The sequence below is a fragment of the Macrotis lagotis genome, chromosome 5 (genome assembly GCF_037893015.1).
Source record: "Macrotis lagotis isolate mMagLag1 chromosome 5, bilby.v1.9.chrom.fasta, whole genome shotgun sequence".
In the NCBI taxonomy this organism is placed as follows: Eukaryota; Metazoa; Chordata; class Mammalia; order Peramelemorphia; family Peramelidae; genus Macrotis; species Macrotis lagotis.
Window position 1 is genome coordinate 264,728,667 of NC_133662.1, and position 25,801 is coordinate 264,754,467.

General features: G+C 53.3%; 2 protein-coding genes and 1 long non-coding RNA gene across 8 annotated transcripts in view; 1 reads left to right on the forward strand and 2 right to left on the reverse strand.

The window, feature by feature from the left end:
- RAMP1 (receptor activity modifying protein 1) overlaps positions 1-3,423 on the reverse strand; it is an 83,379-nt gene extending 79,956 nt beyond the window's left edge. Inside the window, exon 1 of the mRNA XM_074189788.1 lies at positions 3,357-3,423. Coding sequence (XP_074045889.1) covers positions 3,357-3,408 — 52 coding nt within the window. The 5' untranslated portion in view covers positions 3,409-3,423. The remainder of the gene's footprint in view (positions 1-3,356) is intronic.
- Positions 3,424-5,321: 1,898 nt separating this feature from the next.
- On the reverse strand, positions 5,322-24,100 carry RBM44 (RNA binding motif protein 44). Of its 3 annotated transcripts, XM_074189761.1 has the most exons (17): positions 23,844-23,919; positions 22,369-22,514; positions 19,008-20,617; positions 18,765-18,823; positions 17,739-17,891; positions 16,707-16,893; positions 16,591-16,613; positions 16,345-16,432; positions 15,197-15,311; positions 14,824-14,952; positions 13,376-13,461; positions 13,211-13,284; positions 10,372-10,663; positions 8,477-8,622; positions 8,254-8,398; positions 6,711-6,759; positions 5,322-5,848 (listed from the first exon to the last, which is right to left on the reverse strand). In XM_074189761.1, exons 3-16 carry the CDS (start codon positions 20,490-20,492, stop codon positions 6,733-6,735), a joined length of 3,009 nt encoding a protein of 1,002 aa, XP_074045862.1. In that variant the 5' UTR covers positions 20,493-20,617; positions 22,369-22,514; positions 23,844-23,919; the 3' UTR covers positions 5,322-5,848; positions 6,711-6,732. The 3 variants fall into 3 exon arrangements, with proteins under 3 accessions (XP_074045862.1, XP_074045861.1, XP_074045860.1); XM_074189760.1 differs by lacking the exon at positions 22,369-22,514 and having other exon boundaries at positions 10,372-10,522; positions 23,844-24,100; XM_074189759.1 differs by lacking the exon at positions 22,369-22,514 and having other exon boundaries at positions 23,844-24,099.
- Positions 24,101-24,194: 94 nt separating this feature from the next.
- LOC141489105 (uncharacterized) overlaps positions 24,195-25,801 on the forward strand; it is a 34,178-nt gene continuing 32,571 nt past the window's right edge. For 2 of the 4 annotated variants that reach the window (XR_012468898.1, XR_012468896.1), the window contains exon 1: positions 24,197-24,955. This is a non-coding gene — a long non-coding RNA (uncharacterized LOC141489105). Of the gene's footprint in view, positions 24,956-25,801 lie in introns of all 4 variants that reach the window. The other 2 variants (XR_012468895.1, XR_012468897.1) reach the window with 2 other exon arrangements.

Consider the following 25,801-nt stretch of genomic DNA (forward strand, 5'->3'; position numbering starts at 1 on the left):
AACCTGGAGCCCTCTCAAGATAATTAATTACTGTGTCCCTATGGGGTGGATCGATATGAGTGAAGGTCGTTTCCACAGTGGGAGTCCCATAGAGCAAATGAAATCATAACTCCAGATTAGGATAAAATAACAAAAGTCCCATTTGTATTATTGTTCAGTCACTTCAGGAGTGTCCAACTCTTTGTGATCTCATTTGGGGTTTTCTTGGGAGAGATCCTGGAGTGGTCTGCTCATTTTAGAGAGGAGGAAACTGAGGCAGACAGGGTGAAGTGACTTGCTCAGCTAGCGAGTGTCTGAGGCTGGATTTGAACTCGAGAAGATGAGTCTTCCGGCCTCCAGGTGTGGCACTTTATTAAATTGTCCTAATGATAGTGACCCCCCCCCCCCCCCAATCAATTAAGATCATTTATGTAAAGAACTTTGCAAACCTTAAGTGGTATTAAATGTAAACTACTCCTGGGGGTGGGGTGGGGGGGGGAGGCTACAAAGCGGTGAGTTCATTGATGTCTGAAAAGAAAAATTCCCTGGCCAGTGTAGACCAGTCAGATTTCACCTCAATTTCTAGTCTTGGAGACCAGGCCATACCATCAGGGAGGTGATGCCATGACAAGCACATGGATTGGGGGGGGGGGCTTGCCAGGTCCCCAGCCTCACTGTCTCCTCCACAGTCATCTGGGTCCAGTGGCCAGACAAGAATCAGGACTGGAGATGGCCCTGGATGGGAGACAATCAGGGTTAAATGACTTGTCCAAGGTCACACAGCAAATGTGTCAAGTGGAATTCCAACTCCTCCCCTTCTCCTGACTCCAAGGCCAGTGCTCTATTCACTGCACCACCTAGCGACCCCAAAGACTAGAGATTTCAATACTTTTAGAGAACTCCCAGAGGAAGAAATTTCCTCCATCAATGTAGGTCAGCACCTTCCTGCAAAAATCTAGTCATAGACTTGGGACCCAGGGCCCTTGGGCCCAATCTAAGAGCTAATATAAGGATGAAAGGACCCAAGAATATTTGTTTTTTTTTTTTTTTTCAGATTTTTGCAAGGCAATAGGGTTCAAGGCCACACGGCCAGGTCATTATTAAGTGTCTGGGGTCGGATCTGAACCCAGGTCCTCCTGACTCCAAGGCCGCTGCTCTATCTGCTGTGCCACCTCGCCGCCCCGAATTTTTGTTTTGAAAAGGATGCCAGTCCTTGAGGACAGGGATGGCTTTATCTTAATACCCCCAGAATCCAGCCTGGGGGAAATTCTAGGTGGTGTCTGAGCAATCAACGAACATTCGCTGATAATAAGCCTATATAGACCCCCATACAACAACAAAACCCCACATCAGACCCGACTCGGCTCGCGGGGAGCTCCCATCTTAAACTGTCTTTGGGATGAACCAAGCCCCCATTTTCTGGAGGAGGAAACAAGCTCCAGGGCTGTACACGGCACCCCGGGACACACATTCAGTCTGAGGTGGGATTTGAACCTAGAGATGCTAACCAGACGCTAACCAGGACACCCTTTCTATTCCGCCTTACTTCGGAAGAAGGACCTGGCTGGCAAACGGCAAGGCAAAGCAATCGCATCAAAAACATGGGATGGGGAGGGTGGCGCCCGAAGCAATCTGGATGTGAACAAAGAACATTTTGACTGTGTTCCGTGGGGGGCAAATTATTTCCATTATAATTCCTTTTGGGGGGGTGAGATTGGGGGGTCTCCGTGTGATGTGCAGAGGGAATTCCCACCCTGGGACGGCGGTCCCTGGACTGTTGCCCCTCTTTCCCCTCCGGTTAGCAATCCTCCTCCTAGCCAGGCCCGCTTCATTTTCTGGGCTTGAGGCAGGACCCAAGGGGACCCTTCTTGTTCAAAGCCAGCTGGGTGGGCGGCCTGGAAGGCTCGAGTCAGAGGGAGCTGCCACGTGGACAAAAGGACCCTTCCCTGGGGGCAGGTGAGGCTCCCGCCACTGGGTGGATGGGGGAACTGAGCCCCCGAGCCGTGCCCCGGGGACAGCAGCTGGCTTGTGCTGGGCACGGTTGCGCCGCTGGCCTCCCCCAAGGTGGTGCCATGGACCACGGCGGGGCGCCACGGCCCGAGCATCCCTGGATCACCAGCCGCCAATCAGCGCGGGGCAGCTTGGGCCCTGCCACGCCCCGCTGCTCCGGGGGGGCCCTCTGCAGAGGCTCCCCCGGCTTACAAAGCCCACTGGACCCAGGTCTCCCCGCCCCTTAAGGGCGGCCCTCCCCAGCTGTTTTAGGGGGTCTCTCCCCCCACCAACTGCCCCCTTGGGACTGCGCCCCCAGTCCGTTCTGAAGGGGGCGCAGCGACCCCCCAACCTGGTCCTCCCTCCCCGCCTGGAGCACCCCTTTCCATCCGTGTCTCCGGAGGGAGCACTCAGCCCCATCCCCCCCATCCCCCCCAAGTCGTGTTGTGATCTTATTCCACAAACCAGGGTGTACGGCAGTGGGCAATGCCAGTCCTGCCCAGAAAGGGGCCAGCTAGGTGCCCCGCCCTCATGGACTTGGCCAGGGATGCAGACTGGGGGGGGGGGGGCTGCGGGGCAGGGGAGCCCTCGGAAAGCCCTTAATGCAGTCATTCTCTGATGCCTCGGGGATGGGGGAGCGGATGGACCGGGGAAGGGGCACAGCGCCCTCGGGGCTGGGGGGGCACTTGGCTGTTTTCCCATGTGGCCTCCCTTCTCTGCCGCCCCAGAAAGGCAGCAGCGGGGCCGACCCCAAGCATTCCGGCCCCGGCCAGGGTGGCTCCTCTCTGGCCTCCCCGGGAGGGTCGGGGCCCGGGCAGAGGCCCCAGGACTTGCGCACCTTCCCCTGCAGGATGGCTGGGAGACCCTTGGAAATGAGTGCCCTCCCCCCGGCCCGGCCCTCCCGCCAGCTGCCTCTGGGGCCTCCGCAGAGGGGACCCCGGGGGGGCGGAGGGGGCGGGGAGGCCGGGGGGCGCGGAGGGGCCGGGGCTGGGGGCCGGGGGGCGCGGAGGGGCCGGCGCTGGGGGCCGGGGGGCGCGGGGAGGCCGGGGCTGGGGGGCGCGGGGAGGCCGGGGGCCCGAGGCCGGGGGGCCGGGGGGCGCGGAGGGGCCGGGGGCCGGCCCGCACATCTGGCCGCAGCTGTTCCGCGGGGTCCTGTCTCCGCTCCCAAGCCGGGCTCCCGGAGCCCCTGAAGGCAGGACCCCCCCCCCCCAGATTCCGCAGAGGGGGCGCCGGGGCCAGGGCTCAGGTGGAGGCCCAGGGGGCGGAGGGGGCCCAGCCCGGGGGGTCCCTGCTCCTGCCCTCCGAGGCGCCCCCCTCTCGCAGGGGGCAGTGACTCGGCCAGGGCCACCCCGCCCCCCGGCCCGGGCCCGCCGCGGGCCGACACTCACCCAGGACCAAGCCGAGCCAGCCGAGCGGGGGGCGCCCCTGGGGCAGAGCCATGGCCAGGCGCGCGGGCGGCCGGAGCGCGAGTGGGGCTCCCGGGCCGGGCAGCCGCGAGGGGCGGGGCGGGGCGGGGCGCCCACGTGCACCTTCCCGGGGCGTGTCCGCTTCCAGAGGAGCCCGGGGTGCCCGGGGACAGACAGGCGGGCGGGCCGCCCCTCCCCCGGGCCCCCCGCCAGTCCCGGGGACCCCTTTGGCTCCCCCATCCCTCCATCCGACAGCGGCGGCCAGGGAGGAGGGCCTTGTCCGGGGTCCCCGAGCTACCGAGGCTGGACTCGAACTCGGGTCCTCCCGGCTCCAGGGCCGCCCCGCGCCACCCGCAGATCACTTGGCCTCGGACCCCTCCAACGCTCCTTGCCCCCCCGGGGAGGGGAGCACCCTCCGTCTGGGCACTAAATGGCCAAGGAGCTGGCACGCGGGCCGGGCGACACCCCGGCTCCTCTCCCCGCTCAGGGCAAGGGGCCCTCCCCGGTGCCCGGCACCGGTGCCCTCCTCCTCCATGTTTATCCCAGTTTGCCTGCTCTTGCGGACATGGGTTGTGGGGCCAGGCAAGCCCCCGCTGGGCACCTTCTGCCTCTGCCAGCCGCCCCGAGTACCCAGAAAGGGGGGCAGCCTAGCTTTTAGCTCCCCCAAGCCTCAGGAGCTGGGGCCGGTAACCCCGCCACCTGGCATGGAAGCCCGATGCCCAGCTGACGCTTCTTCCCTGGGAGGGGGGGGGTCGGATCTCTCTGCCCCGCCCACCAGCCCCTTCCTCTCGGGCAAGCACGCGGCTATGGACTGCCCAGGCTCCCCCAGGGCACTGAGGCCCTGCTGCCACCTGCCGTCGGCCGAGGGAACTCGCAAGGCCGGGCACCCGCCGGGCCTCCCCTTCTTAGTGAGGGATGTTGCCAGGGGGTAGCCTGAGAGCACCCCTGGGCCATGGCAATGGAGTCGGGTCCCCGGAGGCTGAGGAGCCTCCCCCAGGGGAGTCCGTCCTAGGACCTTGGTGACCAGCACTTGGCTGTCCTTCAGTCCCCCCTTAAGGGCCTGTTGGCACCAGCCCTGAGCCGCCCTCCACCATCTACCAGGCATTCCGAGTAGCTCCAAGAGGACCGGCCAATCCCAGCCTAGCAGAGGGATGTAGGCAAGACCCGCCTGGCCAACCTTCCGGGGCCTCTTCTCACACCTGGGGAAGCCAGACTGGTTTTTAAATTTGGGCACCTAAGAGCACCCCAAGAGCTCAATCATCTAAGTCCCCCCAGGTGGCTTCTGCCTTTTACTGAGTCTTTATGACGATTCTTTATAATCCCCAAGTCGTAAGAGCCGGGCACCTCCTGCACTGGGGGCTACCAATGACCATCTTTCACCATCAAAGCATCATTTGAACCATGAGACTAAAGAATGGCTGGCCACGGAGCCACGGCCCGGTGTGGCCGGCTGACCCTGGGCCACTCTCCAGTCCCGTGGAGGACGCTTCTGGGTCTAGACCCCGGGTTCTCCTTTCCTATCGTCATCCATTCCCTCCAAGCATAAGTGGGTGGAATTTCACTGTGGAACTTCAGAAACCCACCAGTTTTCTGGCCACCCTGAGCCCGACTCCCCTCTCTCTGCTGAGCTGCCCGATCAGGAGTATTTTGGTCTTCTTGGGTTGAATGGGAAGCAACTCACCCTTCAAGAGTAAGGAGCTAACGCACCCACCCTTTCTGGAGCTGGACCAGCAGCTCAATTCAGATTCTCACCAACCCCAGCAAGCTCAACAGGCCCACTAAAAACCCCCAATATAGTCCGCAGGGACAAGGAGTGGCATCTGCCGGGCCAACAGGGCTGGCCGGGATCCGACACGGCGCTCATCCCTCCTTGTCTGCCTGTAGATCAGCTTCTGAGGAAGATGTTCAGAAGCGTTCTTGAGTGACCCACAAGAGATCAATCATGGGTGACCAAGATCTAATTTTAATGTAACAAGTGCCACCTGAAAACTGAACAACCCTCCTAAGTGGCCTTTCCACAGCACCCTCGTGAAGCCCATCTTGGAGCACAAGACACCCCCCCCCCCAATGTCCTGGGGGATGTTGCCAAGAGAAGAACAGCTCTTAAAGATTTAGGAAAGGGTGTGAGGCGAAAACTGGGAGTGTCTACACAATGGACCCAGGGCCTGGTCTACACAATTCCCCAGGCCACAGGAGCCACTGAGCACTTGGGACCTGAAAGACGACAATCTCCCGCTGGGACTGTGCCAGTGGCTTTTCCATCAACATGGCACAAGGGCCCTTCTCCATGATCGTGCTCTGAGTGTCCCCAGCAGGAATGGCCAAGGCTGGCCAGCTTTGGGGGGCAAGTGGTGCTCATGGACTGGGTGTGGAGGAGCCCCATCTCTGATGGGCTTCCATTAAGGGTTTATCTTCTAGAACTTTCTTCTGAGGATTTTCTTGGGAGACCACACTTGAATAAGGGGCTGGGGAATCTGAGGGACAAGAATGAAGACAATGGTTAAAGTGAAGAGAGAACTGCCCCAAGTCCCGGGCAGGTGCCCAAGAGGCAAAGGGTCTGGAGGTTACTCCTGGCCAGCCTCCAAAGCCTGCCCATTGGCCAAGTTTTGGTCAGTGAGAAGTCAGGAGTGCGCACGGCAGCTCAACCGAGTCTGAAATGCTCAGGGAGACAGATGGGCATCTTTGCCACCAGCCCTCAGCCAATGGAGTAGAGGAAGGGCTGGTCACGATGCACAACAGGCACCCCGTTGCCGCTCACCCTTCTGTATGGTGGCGGTGCTTATCCCCTTGCCGCCATCCAGCCTGACACCCAAGCTCCCGACTCCCTTCCCCTAATGAGCTTGTGGGCCACTCAAAGCCCAGATCTTTTTTACAAGCCACCACACTTTCCCACTTGACACATTTCTACTGATTTCCAAAACCCAGCCAGCTGAGGGGTGCCAGAGTTCACAGAGCGGGTTCGTTGGTAGAAAGGCCACTGATAGTTGGCCCAGACTCCCAGGCACCCCAGCCTTTGGCCAACTGCCTGGCCCGAGGAGCCTGTCCTGAGAGAAGGGGTCAGATTGTAGAGCAGGAGGACAACTTCTCACAAGGAGCTATCGTGCAGCTTCAGCCGTGCTCAGGGAGCGGGTCTGGCTCGGGCTAGGTGGGCAGAAGACGTGAGCCAGGCTGCAACAGGGCCCCTGGCTGGGCAGCTCTGCCAGCTGCCTTGAGGCCCTTGGGGTGGCGCTCCTGCCCTCACCGCCCTCCCTCCACCTCTCCCAGGCTGGCGTGCAGCTCCTCCAACATCACCCAGAAGCGTTACTTTGTATTGGACACCCTGCTGAGAGAGCTCACCTCCAGGAAGAACCAGACAAATCTAGTAAGTTCCAACTCTGGCTGTTTCCTGGGGACAGAAAAAGCATTTTATCAACGAATTGTAAAAACAAGAATCCTGTGCAAGTTGGACATGGTAAGAACTTGGCTTCGGGACGAGATGATCAGTGCCTCCAAGGCCAGGGGACAGGCACAGCCCCCCCTTGCTCTAATCTCATTCATGTGCTTGTCGTGGCCTCACCTCCTGATGACATGGTCTTTGAGACAAATGTTATAATGATTACTATTATTATTTAACACCCAGGAGACTGTGGATAAGTCCCTTCCTTTTCCTGGTCCTCAGTTTTCTCATCTTTGAAAAAAGGGGATTTGGGGGCAGGGTGGACCAGATCTCTTAAAATTTTTTTTGCTTTTTAATTAAATATACTCTTAACCTTCATTTCTTTTTTTTTAATTTGTTGAAGGCAGTAGGGTGAAGTGTCTTGCCCAAGGTCACACAGCTAGGCTATTATTGTCTGAGGCTGGATTTGAACTTGGGTCCTTGACTCCACAGATGGTGCTTTATCCACCATGCAGCTGAAAAATTTTCTCTTCTAGCCCCTTTCAACTCGCTGAGAAGGAATGCACTCATGATGAAACTCAAGTCATACAAAAAATAATTCCATATTAGCCATATTTGTTTTTTAGGTTTTTTTTTTTTTTTGGCAAGGCAAACGGGGTTAAGTGACTTGCCCAAGGCCACACAGCTAGGTAATTAAGTATCTGAGACTGGATTTGAACCCAGGTACTCCTGACTCCAGGGCTGGTGCTTTATCCACTGTGCCAACCTAGCCACCCCATGTACTAGCCATATTTTAAAAAAAAATCCTCTTTCCCTCCCTCCTCAGGCTTGCTCGGTCCTCTCTCTGGAGGTTGCAGCACATTTCCCAAGTCCTGAGAAGGCCCTTGGATCCCTCACAATCACCCCCACTGCCCACTCTCAGGGTTCTCCTGGTTCTGCTCCCTTCCCGGTGCTGCAGGGCACCTTGGTCTTGTCCCATTTTCCCTGAAACCGCCTCCCTTCATCCATCACATCTTCTACTGTCATGTGTCCAGTCATTCCCCCCAGTTTCCAGTTCTTTGCCTCTACAAACAGTTGCTATCAACATTTTTGTACGTTTGGGTCCCTTTCCCCATTTTATGATATTTTTGGGATATAGACCCAGCAGTGGAATTCCTGGACCACAGGGGATGTGCAGTTTTATAAACTTTGGACCTAATTCCATGTTGCTCTCCAGCATGGTTGGATCGGTTCACAACTCCACCAACAATGCACTGGGGTCCCAGTTTTTCTCTCCAACATTTTTTTGTCATAGCCACTAAGTTCAGGAAAAGCAGGGATGGGGTGGGTCCCTCAGAGTACTTTTAACTTGCATTTCTCTAAATTAACAGGGATTTAGAAGAATTTTTCAAATGCTTCTTGGAGTTTTCCAAAAGACTCCCCCAATTCCTGGCTCCCTGCTGCCTCTCAGACCACAGCCTTGTCAACTGGACATCTTGCCACCCTGGCCTGTGAGTCGCTCACCTCCCGGTGCCTCTCCTCTTCCTTCTTGAAGGCAGAGTTCCTTAGGATAGAGTTTGTCATCTCCACTATGGCGGTGAGGGATAAGCCGCTCAGAAAACCTTTATTATTTGCCCTCACCTCTTGGAGGGCATCAATGATGGCATTCCTGGGCAGGAGCAAAGAAAGATACAAAATGGAAACCAGCCCAATACACCTTGACTGACCAGTGAGGAGCTTGGCTTACCTGCTGATATCGGGGTGCAGACCTTCCAGCTTCTTCAGAAGTTTGGTGAAGCTCCCCAGGTTCAATGTATTTGGAGGGATGTAAGGGAGAGGGCTCTCTGGTAGGAATTTAACAGGTTTGTTCTGTTTAAAACCTTTCTTGCCACTCTAGATAGAAGTTTGGAGAAAAAGTTTAACATTTTTGTAAACAAAAACTACAGGGTGCAAGGAAAATCTAATTGGGAAATAAATGTTAATGGAAGATGAAAATCACATGATGATGGCTAGGGGTTTTAAGGTCTGCAAATTTCTTTACAAATATAATCTCATTAGATCCTCACAATGGTCCTGGGAGGCAATTACTTTCCTCATCTACAAAATGAGGGTAAGGTAGACTTGCTCAAGGTCACATGGCTAGAAGTGAATGGAAGCCTAGCCCAGGCTGATCGCAGAGACGCTCTCTGATCCAGAGAATATAACCTCCCAGTAGGTTGGGAGAGGCGCCACTCCTGTCTGTGCCCCCCCCCTCCCCACTGCAGCATCTTGAAGCTGAATTTGAATCCAGGTCTTGCCAACCACAATGCTATTGATAAATGCAGAAAAGCTCTCAACAACCTCCGACATCTGCTTCTAGTCATCAGCCCCCAAAGCACGGGAGGAATCCCTCTGCTCCAAACTGGCTCCTCTACAACCTGGCATGGATGTATCTCATAGAGACATCACAGGCACAACATTGGAGCGTCCAAGACCACCCCGAGTACTTCCTGGGGTGGCAGGCAAGACAAACAAATGCAATCACTCTTTCTCCAGGAGGCGTGATGGTCGACCCAGAGAACCTTGGGGAGTAAACCAACCATGTGAAATATTAAGTTCAGGAAAAGGAGCAGACTATAACATAAAACGGCACCAATCACTAACTTTTCTGAACCTACCAGCAAAACCTCAAAGAAAGGTCATTTCAAAGCCTCTGGAGGTTCACGATGAAGACCCTTAAAGCTGTGAGAGCTGTTCTTGCCGTGACTGGCAGAGCCAAAGAATGGTCTGAATTAGCACAGATGAACACAATTTGGACAAGAGCATATGTAGAAAGGCTCTAGGCCTCCCCAAATCCCACCTGACCACCAGCAGGCTGCCTTACAGAAAAACAGAGAAATTCAAGTGGTGCTGCTGGGGGGTGGTGAGGGGAACGAGGAAGCAACTGGGGAAGGATCCAGGAAGGATAAGGCCCAGCAGCCTCAGGCCTCCAACTGGGCCGCATGGCCAGTCTGGAGCCTCTAGTCCCTAGGTCCCAAGGAGGCACAGGTGATGCCAAGGACTTAGGGACAGGGGTCTGACAGATCCTCAGTTCAGACTAACATCTCACACCATCCCCGACCAGGTCTTAGGCTTCTCCGACAGAAGCCTGCCTATCAAGCTCAGACCAGGGGCAGTACCCGTCACATAAAAGGGGCTGGCCAGGCAGCACAAGGCCCAGCTGCCTGGAGCCAACTGAGTGAAGTGCCATCAGGGCAGCAGCTGAGGACAAATGTGGGAAAGGTTGGGGAGATGGGAGCCCAGGGAAGCATCTGGGTGAGATGCCCCAAAGAGGCCCAGCCCCGAGGCCAAGCTCCTAAGTGCATGGCAAAGCAGCAGAGATTGAGGGGGATCAGGCGGGGTGCCCGGCTCAACAGCTACGGCAATGGCAATGCAGGAAGATGGATGGGAGGAGGGTGAGGGACAGGGTGGGATCAGGATGACTTCCTAATGGCATCCCCAAGGAGAAAGACTCCGTGGTCAGAAACACCTCAAACACGCCCCATCCTCTGGAGGTTCAAGGGGATACTGCAGCAGAACCATCATCTCTGCATCTGAACAGGTCTCTAGGCAGCACCACAGCCTGTGACCCATCCCAGAGAAGACTCCTGACCATACACTCACCTTCTGGTCGACTGAAAGATAAACATTTTCTTGCTCGGGCCCAGAAGGCTTCGACACAGGAGCCAGGAACTTGGGAGGCACTGGGGTCGAGCCAGAGCCTTTACTATCCCCTGTCTTCTCCAGACCCCCAAGGGCAAGCTGGCTTTCGTTCCTAAAGGACAGGGGTGGGGTGTTTTCCACAGGGGTTTTGACCAGCCGAACATTCACTGACTTCCCATTGATTTCTTTCCCATTCATTTCTTCCACAGCCATCCTTGCTTTGTTCGCTTTTTTAAAAACCAGAGACGCATACCTGAAACACAAGGGGGACAAGACATCTTAGAGACTGAAAATAAGAGGGGGTGTTGTGTAACCAGAGACACATGTATTTAGGAAGAATAAATCATATCTCCTTATAAATATGAAATCACCCCACCAGTGAGTCAAGTTACAAAGACTCATCTAAAACTCATGTTTAGACATTTGTGCATTGACAAAGAAGGGGAGACCAGAACTCTGTCCTCAGGAGGCACGGCGTGCCCTGCCCCTAGCCCAAGGAAGGGAGGGCCTGGAGTCAAGCCCAGACAAGGGGAGAAGCCCTCAGCTCTGACCGGCCTGGATGGGGCTCTTAAGATGGCTCTCTTCCCCAGTCCCCACATCTGAGAAATCTGGATCTGGCTATCACTGGCTTAAGACAGAAAACGTCATCTCACACAGAATCATGGTGTCCTGGATTAGAGAGGAGAGGAAGCCCGAGGCCTTCTAGTCTAACTCCCGCATTTTACAGGAGAAGAAACTGAGATCTCTCCAGAGGATGGGAGCCTTGCCCAAGGTAAGCCGCAGCAGAGCCGAGGTCTGGAGGAGCCTCTGACTTCTCTGCTAAGTCACTCGGTCAACAAGCCAAGTGTCAGAGGGGGGTCCAGAGACAGAAACAAAACAGCCCCTGCTTTCAAGGACTAAACCCTAAGACCCCTGCATTCTCAAAGGCTGCACCATGGGGAGAGTCTGACCCTGGTCGAGGCTGTGTCTGCTTTCCAAGGACAGACCAGATAGCGTAGAGTTGCTGTTTCTAGACCATCCAAACCCAAGTGGCAGATAAGTCCCACCAGCCTGTGGCTGTGAAAGCCCCCCAAAACACAACAGGAGAAAGGAAGGAAGCTCCTGCTCACTGGGAGGCAGCCTGAATCCCAGTCGGTCCCATGAGAGGCAAAGAAAGGAGAAGGCCAAGGTGGTCTGATCACTTGTTGGAAGGAAGCCAACACCATTTTGTCTGATAATTTGTCAGTGCATATCACATCGTGGCTCTTATTTGCAAGACCACCAGGAAAATCACCGTGGCTGAGAACCCAGGCAGCTGCTGACAATGGAGAGGAAGATTGATGACTTCAATGCAATGGGGTGGCCAAGTGGCACAGTGTCAATAGAGCACTGGCCTTAAATCAGGAGGATCTGAGTTCAAATCTGACCTCAGACACTTGACTCAGACACTAGTTGTGTGACCTTTAACAAGTCACTTCACCCTGACTGCCTCATATCCAGGGCCATCTCCAATTGTCCTGGTTCCTATCTGGCCACTGAACCCGATGGCTCTGGAGAAAATGAGGCTGGGGACTTAGCACAGCATCCCCTCACTCAAATCCGATTCATGTGCTTGTCATGGCCCCACCTCCCTGATGTCTTGGTCTTCTTCAAAAACTGAAGGACAAACATTATTATTATCAATATAAAATGGAGAAAAGAGGAGGTCAAGAAAGAGAGGTGGAGGCAGAGCCTCCTGACTTCACAGAAGCATCACCCTTTTATATCATTGAGAAATGATTGGGAAGTTGCAGGATGTGGCAGACAGCAAATAATGTTTTAAAAAAAGTAACAGATAACATTTTGCTAACGCAAGAAAAGGCTTGTTTATGACATGGGCATTGTCCCGATACAGCTGTCTGGGCAGTAAGACCCTGTCTTTGCAGAGTAAAAAATCCACGAAGCAAAAAAGGACACAGCTAACAACTGAAACAATGCTCCTGGACTATTTAGACCAAGAAACACAATGAAGAATGGTACAACATGACTGGAATAATTAAACATACAAATTTAACCGAAACAGCTCTACTGCTGAAACAGCTCAATAGGATGACCAATAAAGGACAGCAAGTGTCACCGGCTACCAACTTCAGACACAGTGACCAAGGGGAGAGAGATGGCGGCCAGATTAAAATGTAAATTTGTTTGTAAAATCTGACCAAGTAGGATGAGGGACATCATAAGCAGCAAAAAACTGCAGTGGAGGGTCCAACCAGTTGAAAGAAAGCCAGCAAGGTACTCCACAAAGTCATTTCATCTCAAGGACACTGAAGGACAACAACAAACAACCGAGAAGTGGACAACTGACCGAGGGTTCTCACCATCAAGGACAGTGGAACCCAAGAACAAAGAACCCGACATCATTGTCCTTGAGATGATTTAAAGATTTGAAGACGTCCCAAAAGAGAGCCAAGATGGAAAACCATCTGGTTTGGAGTAAGTATAAAAACGTAATTGTGAAGGTGCTGAGAACAGATGGGTCAGTCGTCTGAAGGAGGGGAGAACCCAAAACCCTTTTGCCAGGAACAAAAGAAAAAGGCACCAACAGCCCGATGTCTGCTCCCCCGCACATACGAAGTCTTTCTGTGACCATCGGAAGCCGGGCTGGGGGCATGAGGAAGGCACCCCTGGACTGAGTTGGCCCAAGAACAGAGGATTCTCCTGGGGCCATCGCTGTTTGTGGATTGTGACACAGCACCGACTCTTCTCCAAACATCAGAATCGGTTGCAATTTTCTGGCAGATAACAGTTTCCCCAAACTGTTCCAGGAGCACAGACTCACCTGTAGTTATGAGAAGATGTGCAGATGGAAACTTCAGAAACTTGATACTTCTGGAAATGAGACATTAGGTCAGTCTGAAAAGAAAGAGACACAAGAGGGTGGGTCTGAGAAGCTCCCAGGTCCTTCCTGAGGGTTCTGGTGCAAGGAGTCTGGCAGCCTCTGTACCTCGGAAACTGACGGGCATAGACTGCCAACATGAATGAGGTAGCTCTTGCTGGGCTCCTTTTGGGAAGGCTCAGCAATCTTCTTCTCTGTGTGAAGACAAAAACAGGGCTGTTATCTAAGTCTGACAAGCAAAGGAAATGTTCACTGCAACTGAGTCCCAATGGGTACTCAGTCCGAAAGGGTACAAGTGGACAGTGACCGCAACTGGTCACAGTCAGAAAGGCAGTGTCGGGGGGCTTCCTGTGCCAAGCCCTGCCCAGGAGGTTAACAGAAACCTCAGGTTGCGGCCAGATCCACACCACACATGCACGTCCTCTCCGTGGTCTGGTCTCGTGGCTGGTTTTGGGAAACATTTCCCAAGGACATTTTTTTCTGTCTTGCTGAGCTCTGAGCTGGGCAGGGGTTCATGAGCACGGACCCCACCTCCCTGCCCAGCTGTGCCATCGGCTCCTGACTTATTCCAAAATGCACATAAGGGCCAATCTCAAACAAAGAGCTGGTGCTGTCTGAATCCAGATTAAAGTACCCATCCCAGACTGGTTTTCTTTTTCTTTTATTTGTGTCTTTGTATAAAAGGACTACTATGGAAATGTTTTCCAAGATTTCACATGACTTCTATCTGGTGGCTTATGGAGGAAGGGGCAGAATTTAGAACTACAAAGTCAAAAAAAAATTTTTAAATGATTTTAGCACGTAATTTGCAAAAAAATAAAATTCACTTTTAAAAAATGCATGTGAGGGGCGGCTAGGTGGTGCATTGGATAGAGCACCAGTCCAGGAGTCAGGAGGACCTGAGTTCAAATCTGGTCTCAGACACTTAATTACCTAGCTGTGTGACTCTGGGCAAGTCACTTAACCCCATTGCCCTACCAAAAAAAGTGCACGTGGGTCAAGCAACAGAGTCAACTCAGCCTTGACAATTGGGCCCCTGTTCAAGCAAAGATCCTGGGGCTCCTGCCCAGAGGCCAGCAAAACACTTTCCAGTGGCCAATGGTAGGAGCCCCAGAGTGCCCTCCACACAAGGGAAGGTCTATGGGCCCAGCACACAGGACACTGCCCCCACCCCAAGTACCTGAGGGCAGAGAGTGCCAGCCAATGTGCCTGACATGGGGGGGCCAGAGCTCCATCTGAACACACTCACCCATGGACAGGGAATGCCCACTGTGGTCACTTCTCTGAACCTCTGAAGCTGCAGGTGGTGGCTTCCAGGAGGTCTTAGACTCTCTCTCAAGTAGGATGAGGAGGGGGCCCAGCCCAGCCCAGCCCAGCCCCCAGCCAGAGAGAGCAATATTAAACCTTCTGCCCAGGGTGGCCCTGGGGATACTGTTGGGGAGGACCCCAGGGGTGGGGAGCCCAAAGTTAAGGTTGAATGTTTACATGCAAATCTTCTTGGAGCCCCTCCCCGCCACAGCCAAGTTCCTCTGAGACTCGTGGCCTCGGAGACTCACCCAGAGTGAATTCAGGGCTCCCCTTGCCTTGCTCGGTTTGACGTTTTGGTATTTCTGAACAGTCGATTCCCGTCAGGTTTTCCTTAGCATCAAACCAAGCTTCCTTGATTTCCTGACACTTTTCGTACTCTAGAAAATGAAATGCCCCTGGAGATGCTCATTGGCTGTGGTCACCTGGTGGCCCTTCCTCACATGTCCGCAGACTAGGTGGCCCCAGACAACTCTGACATGGGGACCTGTTCCCTCAATGTCCAGAGAGTCACAAGAACTGGGGGGCGTGGATGTGGTCCTGGGTCACACAGCTAGGAAGGGTAACAGGTCCATCTGGCCCAAGGCTGATGCCCTGCTGAGTCATCTGGACTTTGACACTGACCTTCATCATTTAGCTTCAGATTTCTGAGGCCAACATTCAGTTCCTGGGTCTTCTGGCTCTCATTCTTTGGGGCCACATCTTGCTTAGGATGACAACTCTCAGAGGTGGGCATACTCTGAGGAGGGATAGAACAGGAATCGTTAGGGATTAAAATATACACAAAATAAGTTACCAAAATGTGTGTAGCAGCAATCTGGGACACACGTGATGGCAGCTCCTGAGGCTCATCAGCCAAGACTCTGGGGCCCCCTTGGACCTCACAGCCAGGGCTCCTGAAGCTCTGGGTGGGGGTATTAAAGCCATCTAGGTGCATCTGGTCTCCTTTGAGACTGCGGACTTTCTGAGGGCAGGAGTCACTGCAGCCGAGCCTGGCCAGGCTGAGGGAAGGAGGATGAACTGAAGGTTTTCTTTGGAGTAATTTTTTTAGTTCTGAGCTTGGGCAGAGAGACCCTGTGGAGAGGCTGTGGAGAAGCCTCTCATACACTTCCGATCTGCCACTCTGCTGAATCTCAATCACTGCCTGATCAAAATACAGGTCTTTTCTTGTTCCCCAGGAGGATCCCTGACCCCATTCTCAAGCACCATTCCTCCCCCAGTCCCTTCCCCAACATCTTCTCCAGGCAGGCCTGGTCTCCCTGACAAGGTTCTCCTGTCTCCAGGGGTCTGAATTCCAAAGGCACAGGTACTGCTCCCTCAGCTGAGCTAACAAAGTGATCTCTCCTCACCTTCCCTGATACCCCTGGGTCCTTCCAACTCTCTATCTCTAACCCATTCACTTGTCCCTAGCTGGGGCCTTACCCTACCCTGGGGGACCAGAGATGGCTGATATTGGGATGCTATGGTAAAAGTGGTCTAGGCAAGCAAGAAGGGGGTCAGGTGTCCTTATCTAGACTCTTAACCTAGTCACCTCAAGAGCTATGGAGGGGAAACCAGGCCAGGGACCAAAGTATCCCATCAAAGTGCCAGAACAATCATGATGCCATCTCCTCTGGGAGGTGTGAGATGGGGGGGGATGACTAAAAACTGAGGTGTGGAGGGAGAAGGAGGCTGCGCTGGGGTCTGTTGCGTAGCCAAGCCAGGAAAGGGACCATGAGCTTGTGGGGTGATGCTCCTTTAGGGAGAGACCGAAATCCCATTCCAAACCTCACTTGAGAGAGGGCCCTTTTCAGGGTGGTGGTCCCAGGGTCGGCGTTGTGAGCGGCAGTCCCATCGAGGTTCGAACTTAGTCCTGAAAGGCTGGAAGGAAAGGGGCCCAGTTACTCAAAGAGTATAGAGACCCCAGCAGCTTACAGAGGGGATCTCTGAGGAAGAACCCAAAGCAGAACTAAACAATGAGCAGCTTTATCGTCAGAGCTGTCTGGGGCTTCTCTGACTCGGGGATAAACATAACTTACATATGAGCGTCTTCTTTTATTAGCTGGAGAGAGAGGGAGGACAATTCATTAAAACGTGAATATTTTATGCAGAAAACATTAATAAAACCCAAACCCCTCCTTACTGTAACACATACCTTGGATGGAATAAAAGTGGCAAAGAAAGGCGACAATTTGCAGTCTACAGACAGGGGAGGCAATTCGTCTAGGGGGACTCCCTTGATTATTTTTTCTCTCAAACTCAAATACTTAAATTTCAGGTCTCCAAAAATGGACAGTAATGTAGACCCTAATTCTGTTTTAGCAAAATCACTTGCAAAATTCCTGTGAAGTGGTAAAAAAAAGTCAGTAAGGACATACTCCTGAAATCGTGACCTGCAAGCTTGCCACTACTATTGAGAGAAACTTCTGTCTTTCTTATATTAATAACAAACACTGAATTAGGACATAGGTTCCCCCCTTCTATTTCCTCATTCCCTGGGGGCTATTTGGGCAGCCTTGGAAGGCAGGGCTGACCATCCCCATGGAAGATCCAACCAAAAGGTAGAAGTGCCCTCCCATTGCCTAAGCCTGAGTAATTAGACCCCAGATCCTCATTAGAATAAGCCCACCTCTCATAATACCACTCTCATTACATGTTAATCAATCAGAGTTGATTTCCACCTTCAGGAACACCTACTCCTCTAAGGGCACATGAGTGTTAAGTATGTTCCATGAGGGGTCTTTGGCCAAAGAGAGCATCCTTTTTATTAATTATCTGCTAGCAAAGTTAATAAAATGATTACATAGTAACCATATTTTTTGAACTTTTTATCTGCCACACATTGTACAAAATGGGCACAGATTAACTTCTGGTCAAGCTTCCAAAGTTACAGAATAATGAATAACTACTAGAATTACCTTTCTAAAGCAAACTCTAGGGAAACTCAAGGGTGAGACTGTCCCCCTCTCCAACAGAAGCCTTCAAGGAATGGCACCAACCAAGTCATTCCCATCACCCCCAAGAAGCAGGTATTGAAAGGGGCCTTATCTCTCCCAGACCAGCAGTTCCCGCCCCCCCCCCCCCCAGTATAACAAAGCATTCGAGACATCCAACTAAGATTCATGGTTATGAATTTGATAATATCCCAACTGCTGATTTTTTCCCTGATGGAGTGATGGACACATACCTAGTAAAGCTTTCCTTTTCTTCTACTACAAGTCTGTACATCTTCCAACAGTGCTGGTGACACATTTGATAATGGGCTTTCAGAAGCAACAGCTCTGCCCTGACGGCTCTCTGCAACACTTGCTGACAACACTCTTGAGATGGTGGGACCAGACTTCAAAACAAAGAGCAGGATCAGGGCAAAAATCAGAAGGAGTCTATTCAACTTAAGAGCGAGTGAATTGCTTTCTAAATTTTATCTTGAATCCATTTCTGCAAGTGAGTAAGAATTGTGCACTAACATTTCCAGACAAGAATTTGGAATTTAAAGACATCTTAATAATTCATACTTTTTCTAAGTTACGATTCTATAGTAAGGTTTCTCAGAACTTGGTCTAAATATCAGATCAGAGACTGAGTCTAAGCTCTTTGTATGTTAATAAACATCTTACAAAGTAATAAAGGGACTGGATAGCTGTTTCTGTAAAGATTGCAATCACAGCCTTGAGAAGGGGCTGAACTCGCCCATTCAATGGAAGATTCAGTCTATTCAGACAGAACCCAACGCCTCCCAGACTACACATAAGGTGCCATTGTAAAGTGAAGCTCCAGAATGCCACCTCCAGCTGCAGGCAAATGCAAATACACCAAACTGGGATGTTTCCAGAGGATGAAACAAAACTATATATGCCCTCAGGGAAGACAGGGAGCATACTGGAGAACTCTTTGTGTGTGTGGGGGGGTGGTGTTTGGAGATTCCAGGTCCATGGGGGTAGCCCAGAAGGCAGGGCTGGTCCTGAGTGGATCAGGAGCCTGCAGGCCCCCCCACAGGCAGGGATGATGCCCAGGGCCTAATATATCCACAGCATTCAATGTGAATGGAAGAAGCCCCTTTCAAGAGCAGGAATCCAAACATGTTTCTTAAGGTTCCTCTGGCCATCATGCGCTATTAGAATTTACTTGGCCGGGCAGACCTGACTTCATTTTGACTTCTACACTCACCATTCACAACCGATTGTAAAAGCAGTAAATGATCCTTAGCACATACCTCCCAGAGCTTTTCTTTAAGTTTCTGACATCAAATTTATCTTTCAATTCCAGGTAATCCTAAAAACATTTTGACAAATAATTAGAAACTCTCAGCTACCACACAGCAGCCTCCCAGAATTCCTATTTGGGACCAAACACAACCCATGCTTTTGCAACCAATCCTATCACTCATAATTTTTATGGAGTGGTGGGGAGAGGAATCCAGGAGGTAAAAACAAACAAAAAAAAAGCTTAATATTACCTTAACCAATAAATTTTCATTAGCTTTTGAATTCTCAACTGGGCCTTTGGGCAATGTCCCTGGGAAGCGACCCTCTTCCTCTGTCCAGTCCTGCAGACAGGACCAGTCGGTGTTGCAGGCGATGCTCCTCGGTTTCTCATTCAGCCACTCATTGGGCCGTGTCTTGTTCATCATGGTTATCTCTGTGTTGCTTGACCTGGAGGTCACTGAAGATCTAGTGCTTGTCGCCCGGCTCGTTGTGAAACAGGCCCTAAAATCAGAGCTGGCATCGATTGTCTGGTTAACTGTCACAAGGCAGCCCCGGGACGCATCCCCAGAGTGGGGAGGAGACCTGGACTCCACCTCGATCAGGGATGTTTTGTTCATGATGCTGCCCTTGGCTTTTGAAGGGTTGTCTTCTTCCATCAAATGACTCTCTTTGGTCAAAACCTTTGGCCCATTCATGGGAAAATCTAAGCCTGGCTTGGTGGTGCTCTGGATGAATCTGTAACATGACTGGTCATAGGCAGAAAGGTCCGATTCATCAAAAATGCAAGCCACAGAATTCTGAAAACACTGGCTGGGCTGCCAGGAGACCACTGAGGCACTTTCCAGGCCCTCCAGGATCTTCTTCTCCTCAGCAGCTTCTTCACAGACAGCTCTCTTCTCAGGCACTTGAGACTTCCTTTTGCCAGGAGAAAGGTTGGTTTGTAAGGGCTTTGGAGGACTGCTTCCTAAACGAGAAGCCTGACTGCAGGCGAGGTCTGGCTCCTCCTTAGCACCCCTCATCTGTACAATGCCATCAAATAAATTCTGGTTCATGAAGCCAGCCTCTTGTTCTTGGCGCCTCCAGTACTTCTGACCTCGATACTCAGTGAGAGACAGGTAATCGTGAAGTTTGGGGGCCTCTACCATATCTTCTGTGTGAATGTGAGTTGACTCATAGGAGAAAAAGGCACCACCTTCCAGCTTCTTCACATGATTCTCCCCCAGACCATTAGCACACTTGATTTCATAATCTGAATCCCCCAACTCCATGACTTCTGAAGCAGGAGTACAAAGGGCCTTTATTTGGTCAAACTCTAAATGGTAACCGGAGTAATCTTGCTCTTCAAAACTGTGATATTCTTGCTGGGACTCTTCATCCAGATCATGCCTCTGAAGACCACCCCCAATAATCTCCTTGTAATCACCATCTACATTTTTACAGATATCAGTCAAAACACTAGAATCTTTGTTTTGGTCTTTCGATATATCAAAAAACTGCTCTGCTTTTTGCATTTTGAGGTCTGCCTCTGAATTTAGATATGTAAAATGTTCTTTCAGTTTAGAATCGGAGTCTGAGAGGTTGATGGAATAGGTGTCATTCAAGAGAGCATAGTCCACCATGCCTGAGAGCTCCCTTGACGGGTGGGGGGCTCCCCCAAGAGAAGTAGGCGGGCTCCCTGAGAAAGACAGCCCCGTCATCTCCTCTTTGTCCAAGAGGTTCATGCTGTCTTTATCCATCTGCTCCAATACCAAGAAATTGCAGTGATCATGAGAAATAGTCAACAGACTTTCTCCACTGCCATTTTCATCATAATAATGAGAGGCCAGGAAGAAGTGTTTTCTCTTGGGACTTGATGGCTCGTCTGAAAGCAAAAGAAGCATGGGGTAAAAAATGGTCCCCAAGACAAATTCTCCACCAACAGGTAGCCCACCATCCAGCCAGGCTCGGGGGAAATAACTGGGGAAGAGAAAAAATGGGGGGTGGCATAAAGGACCAGGTCTGGAGCACAAAAGATGATTTCAGGCACATGAAGGACCCTCTTGTAGGAGAGGGGTTGAATCTATTCCGTGTGGTCTACCATATTCAGCCCAGTGTTTGGCTAAAGAACTTAACTTAGACAAGGAAGATTTGGGATCCAAAAAACCTGGGAACCCAGTATTTGATAAGAAGGACTCCCTATTGGACGAGAATTGATTAGAAAAATGAAAAACAGTCTGTCAGAAATTAGATTAAGACCAGTTTCTTATCTTGATACACTACAATAAGTAACAAATGAAACAAAAAAACCCCAAAATCACTAATTAGAAAATGGAACAAATATAGCACCAGGAACTTTATAAAATAAAGACATAAAAAATACACTAAGTAATAGTATGCAATGCCTAGAGAGAATGAGCAATAGCACTAATTATCATAGAAATAAGGGTTATTTATATTCTATCACATACTAATTTAAGTCAGAACTAACTTCATAGTTTTCTTTTTATTCATAGTTATGATCAAGTACAACATACAAAAATGAGAATATCATAAAAGCCAATGTTTGGGGAATGCTGTATTCAGAAATTCCTACAAGCATAAATATAAAAAAAAAGGATTTGCTACTCAGTCACCTATAGACTTGCAAGTTACAATGAATGCTATTTTTCCAAAAAACCTATTTCCTAAATGTGAATGCAGAAGCCTCCTTGTTGTTTCTTACATGCTCATCACTCAAGAGGGGAGTCAATGGTGCTAATAACTGGTGAAGCCCTTGGTCCCCAGGATGAAGAATAAGGGTCTAGGGGAAGTTAGCGCAGGTTCGGGAGCTCCACCCTGCTGACCTGACCCAGGAGCCCAGGGAGGACCGATAGATACACCAGAGGGGATGGAGGGAGGACTGGCCTAGGTCAATAGGAGGGAGCTTTGACAGAGGCTGAGGGAGGGAGGCAGTCAGGAAGAGGGGCTGCCAGATTGGCTTTGGGACACTAGGGCAGGGTTAAGTAGGGCCTGGGCTAGGGAGAGAGCCTGGATTCTTGAGGAGTGACCTTGCAACTGGGACAGGAACCTGAAACACCCCCCAGCTGGGTGAACGTGGGCAGGTTACTTCAGTCCTATTTGATTCGGTGTTTGCCACTCCATTGTATGTATTTTGTACAGATTCTGTATTAATTTCTATCCAATAATTGACAAGTATTTATCAAGAGGCTATTATTTGATACGTCCTGGGAGCTATGCTAGTGCTGGAGAGAAACAGGGATGAGTGGGAACCAGACATCTCTGGATTAATACACCAAGCCCTACCAGCTTCTTTGGGAGAGTCCTAGGAGCTGGGGGAAAGCCTTGGGGGGGGGGGGGCTGCTGAAGCTGAGTTTTGGGTCCCCTTGAACCCCTGGACATGCCAACCAGTCTTTTCAGTTTATTTTGCCTTGTATTTCAGTCTCTAGAGCAGTGTTAAGAAATTTAGGTTGGAAAAAGTCCTAGATTGGGCTGGAGGGCCTGCTCTGTAAGGCCTGAGACAGAATCCCTTTGAACGTCCAACAGAATTCTCCCTGCTCCGGAAGAGTGAACAATGTTCTAACTAAAATGGCAACTTTTCAAGAGCGCGAACTTCCAGGCACTGGCCGCACTCACCCTGGAGCTGGGGGTCCAGCTCACTGCTAGAGGACGGAGGCAGCAGCCCCTCTCCACACTGCTGGGGCTGCTCCCACTAGCTGCCATCCACCCTGGTGTTTTTCCTAAGTCTTTTCACCACCATTTAAAAGAGCAAGCTGAGAACCCTTGTTTCACATTTAGAGAAAAAAATGGAGACCATTGCCATTTAGTCCCTCTTCTTATTTCCAGTCAAGGATGAAATATCTCCTGGCTAGAGCCTCTCCTCTCTGATTTTCAGGATGTTCCCCTTCCTGGCTGTCCTCCCACCAGTCTCCTCTGCTGGTCCTCCTCAGGCGCTAAGTGTCCCCCCAGAACTTTGTCTTGGGCCCCTTTCCTTCTCCATATACACCCCTGCTCTAAGCCATGCCCCCAGCCCCCGCGGACCAGTCCACTTCTCCTGCCCCCCGGCTGCCCTCCAGCCCCCCATCTCCAACTGTCCTACGACCTTTCTTCCTTCGACACCTCCCCTGCCCTGCTCTCTCCCTATTACTGTGGAAGACAGCTCCTTCCAGTCCCTGCGTCTCCCAACCTAGGGGTGCCCCTGGACCCCTCACCCTCGCCCCGCCATGCCCCCAGCCCCCGGTTTCCTCCTGCCACCCCTCACTGGCCGCCGCCCTCTGTCCGCAAGCTCCCGCAGCTCCGGACACCAAGCCTGCCGGCCACCCCCTCACCCGCAGCCCGCGCCTGGGCTGGCACGGCCTCCGGACGGCCCCGGGCTGGCACGACCTCCGGGCAGCGGCCCGGCCTCCGGACGGCCCTGGGCTGGCACGGCCTCCGGGCGGCCCCGGGCAGCGGCACGGCCTCCGGACAGCCCTGGGCTGGCACGACCTCCGGACGGCCCCGGGCTGGCACGACCTCCAGACGGCCCCGGGCAGCGGCACGGCCTCCGGGCGGCCCCGGGCAGCGGCCGGCCGCCCTCCTCCCCCCTTCACCGCTGCCCAGGCTGCGGGGCGGCGGCTTCTCCCCGGGGGGCTCCGGGCCGGGGGCGCCAGGAGGGGTGCGGGCCGAGGCCGCAGGGGGCTCTCCGCACCATTTTGGGGCGGGTTTGCTTTTCTTTCCTCAAATAGGGAGGGCGCGCCCTCCGGGCACCCCCTGACCTCCCACGGCCAAGGGGCCCCTCCGCCACTTCCATGCCTCCGAATCTGGGGGGGCTCCGAGGGGGAGGGGCCCCTCCGGGGGGGGGAGGGGCGGCGTCCGTTGACAGGGGGCGGGGTGGGCGGGCGGCCGTTACGGGGTTCCGGAGGTTTCTGCGGGGGGCCCACGGGGCGGGCAGGGGCGGTGCGGGGGGCGCCCTGGGCCGTGAGTTGGGGGTGCGGCCCCCGGAGGGGCTCTGGGGGCGCCGGCTGCCGGGCCGGGGGGCAGGGAAGTGGGCTCGGTCTGGGGGGCCTCGTCGGCGCGGGCCGGGCCCACGGCCTCCGGGGCCCCCTCGCCTCCTCCCCGCCCGCCGCACTCACCCGGCGCCCGCGCTCGGAGAAGCCGCTCCGCCGCCGCCGCCGCCGCCTCCCGCCGCCGCCTTCGTCCGGGCTCTGGGCCGCCGCCGAGCGTGGGCCGCCGGCCACGCCCCCTGGGCCCGGAGGGAACCTCCATTGGCAGCCGGGAGGGCGTCGCGGCCCCGCGATTGGTCGGGGTAAACGCCAATCGTCGGATGGCGGGAACCGCTCGGGCGGCGCCTGCGCGAGTCCTGGAGAGCGTGGCCGGGCCCGCGCCCCGGTGAGAGCGCGCAGGCGCAAGCGTCGGCCACGTGGGGGGCGGAGTCTGGAGTCAGTTAGCGGGTGGGGGAGAGGAAGCGGGAAGGAGCGGGGGCGGGGCCTGGGCAGGGGGCGGGGCCCAGAGGAGGAAGCGGGTGGAGTGTCGTGGCCGGCCGGGGGCGGGGCCTCTGCCTGGCCCCGCCTCTGCTGCCCCGGGGGCGGAGCCCAAGAGAGAGGGGGAAGTGACTAGTCCAAGGTCACGCATTGCGCGGCTCTTCCAGGCCCCCTGGGTTCCGTTGGGCCCTCACCTGCACACCTCCGTCACCCACCAGGCCGTGCCCCGGGGGCCCAGAGCTCCTTTCTTCCCCCAAACAGATCTGAGTTTCGCCAGTTTGCCCCTTGTCGCCCCCAGGCGCCCAGGCACCACCTCCCCCACCACCTCTTGATCGCTTGCTGAGTCTTGGGGACTCGGCTGGTGTAGGCCCTCTGGCACCTCCCCACTTCCAAGGCCCCGCTCTGCTCCAGACCCTTGCCACCCATCACAGGGCCATGCCACTGGCCTCCCCCCTCCTCTGTGGGACTTGGAAACGCACAGGAATTCCTCAAGCCGAGATGTGCCGAGGCACTGGCAGAGGGCAATGGGGCCAAGGCGGAAGAAAAGACCGAACGCGGGGTCTCGCCATCAACCCAACCCAACAGAGGAGCCGCCCCACCCCAAGTCGCCCTCCACCATCCAGGGCATCCTCTCCATGTCAGACACGTAGCCCCCCCAAAGCCAGGCCCAGGCCCTGAGTCTGGCTCAAAGACCAGAGTCCTGGCTCAGAAGACCACCGGATAGGAGTGCTGGGTCCGGTGGCCGAGGCCCCCAGTGATCTTGGGTAAGTCATTGCTATTTCTGGACCTCTACGTCTTCATCCTTTAAATGAAGGGTTGGATCAGACTAGGGCCCATCCCACTCGGTTTGTGATCCCAAGGACTGGCACACCATTCTCTTGCTCCAGGTCACCTTTCCAGACCAAGTACGTGGGATTTTCCTGTTGTGTTGTATCCTTTTGCCATTTCTCACCTCCAGCTGCCTTGTCTTTGCAAAAGCTGTTTCCTCTACCAGGCGTGCCCCTTCTCCTCCTTCTCAATCTTTGGCAGCTCCAGCTCCTTTCACTGTTGAGCCCAGGGATTGCCCACCATGTGGCCATTCTCCCAGGTTATTGATATTCTCCTTCCCCCTCCTCCAACTGTTTCATATTTGTTTTATGTATTTTTAAATAGAATTATCTGGTTTCCTGTAATTTCCCTCTTGTAAAACGTGAGGCCCTCGAGGCAGGAACAGTTTTGGTTTTGTACCCAACACTCAGCCCAGTGGCTGGGCCGTGTTCCGTGGTGTTTAAAGGAAGTCGACAGATTGTTCTGAAGGAGACAATGTTATGTTCTTGATGGGAATAGTGACTGAATTTTTCTAAAGGACAGTGGGCAGTGAGAAATGACTTTTTCAAGACTGCTCTTTGGCAAAGCTGTCCTTTCCCAAAAGGCTGAGACCTGTGGAAAGTTTGCAGGGGAGGAAACCTCATATCCTTGAGGGCTTAGTGTGCTGGGTCTCCAATCCTTACTAGCTGTGTGACCCTGGACAAGTCATTTAACCTCTGCCTACTTCAGTTTCTTCAGCTGTAAATGAGCATAATAGCAGCAGTGCTTTTCCAGATTATTGTGAAGATTAAATGAGAGTTATT

Coding starts and splice junctions, on each gene's coding strand:
- RBM44 (XM_074189759.1), bottom strand. CDS start 23,976: ATGGAGGTTCCCTCCGGGCCCAGGGGGCGTGGCCGGCGGCCCACGCTC. Junction 17,892..18,764: donor TTAAAGAAAAGCTCTGGGAG/GTATGTGCTAAG, acceptor TTTGTTTTGAAG/TCTGGTCCCACCATCTCAAG. Junction 13,462..14,823: donor GAGCCCTGAATTCACTCTGG/GTGAGTCTCCGA, acceptor GTCTTCACACAG/AGAAGAAGATTGCTGAGCCT.